Source organism: Colobus angolensis, unplaced genomic scaffold (assembly GCF_000951035.1).
Source record: "Colobus angolensis palliatus isolate OR3802 unplaced genomic scaffold, Cang.pa_1.0 Scaffold130, whole genome shotgun sequence".
NCBI classification, from domain to species: Eukaryota; Metazoa; Chordata; class Mammalia; order Primates; family Cercopithecidae; genus Colobus; species Colobus angolensis.
The window spans coordinates 289,322-290,028 of record NW_012114253.1 but is presented as its reverse complement, the minus strand read 5'-3'; the positions used below and the strand labels follow the sequence as shown (position 1 = coordinate 290,028).

At 46.5% G+C, this 707-nt stretch overlaps 1 protein-coding gene across 1 annotated transcript in view; it reads left to right on the top strand.

The window, feature by feature from the left end:
• Window positions 1-323, top strand: part of LOC105505982 (chymotrypsin-like elastase family member 3B) — a 17,747-nt gene extending 17,424 nt beyond the window's left edge. The window contains exon 8 of the mRNA XM_011933966.1: window positions 231-323. Within this exon, the coding sequence (XP_011789356.1) occupies window positions 231-248 (18 nt within the window). The 3' untranslated portion in view covers window positions 249-323. The remainder of the gene's footprint in view (window positions 1-230) is intronic.
• The last annotated feature ends 384 nt before the right edge of the window (window positions 324-707 follow it).

The following is a 707-nucleotide window of genomic DNA, read 5'->3' as shown; positions in this document are numbered from 1 at the left end:
TGTGCCAGGCATTGTAGAGAGAACCTTAGTTAACAATTTAATCAAGAACCCCCCCCATGAGGTAAGTTCTATCATTATCTCTACTACATAGAGGAGGAAATTGAGGCTCAGAGAGCTCAATCCCTCTCCCAGGGTCACACAGCAGGGCTGGAAGTTGAACCTAGTTTCATCTGGCTTCAGAACCTGTGCTCCTAAATTGACTATTCTGTCCATCCCCCCAACTTTTCCAGACCATAGCAAGCCACTAGAACCAAGGCCCAGCTGGCAGTGCTGATCGATCCCACATCCTGAATAAAGAATAAAGATCTCTCAGAAAATTCCAAGTTGAATCTTTCTTTGTTGACTCACCTCTTCCCCTCTGGCCTGTTCCTAAAATCTTAGATCTCATATGCAGAGATAGGACCAGGTCCAACCCTTTCATATGAAGATGAGGAAAAAATGATGCTAGGAGAGAAGGGAGTTGCTTTCCGGTGACCTGACCATCCGGGTTTGCCTGGAACTTCAGGAATTCTTAAGACACTGGACACTTAATGCTAAGACTGGGAAAGTCCCAGGAAAACTGGGACAAGTTGGTCGCCTTAGTATATAGTCACACATAAGTCAGTAGCTTTTCAATGCAGGCATATAAACGTGGTAAAAATCTGCAGATAGGCTGGGCACGGTGGCTCAAGCCTGTAATCCCAGCACTTTGGGAGGCCGAGGCGGGC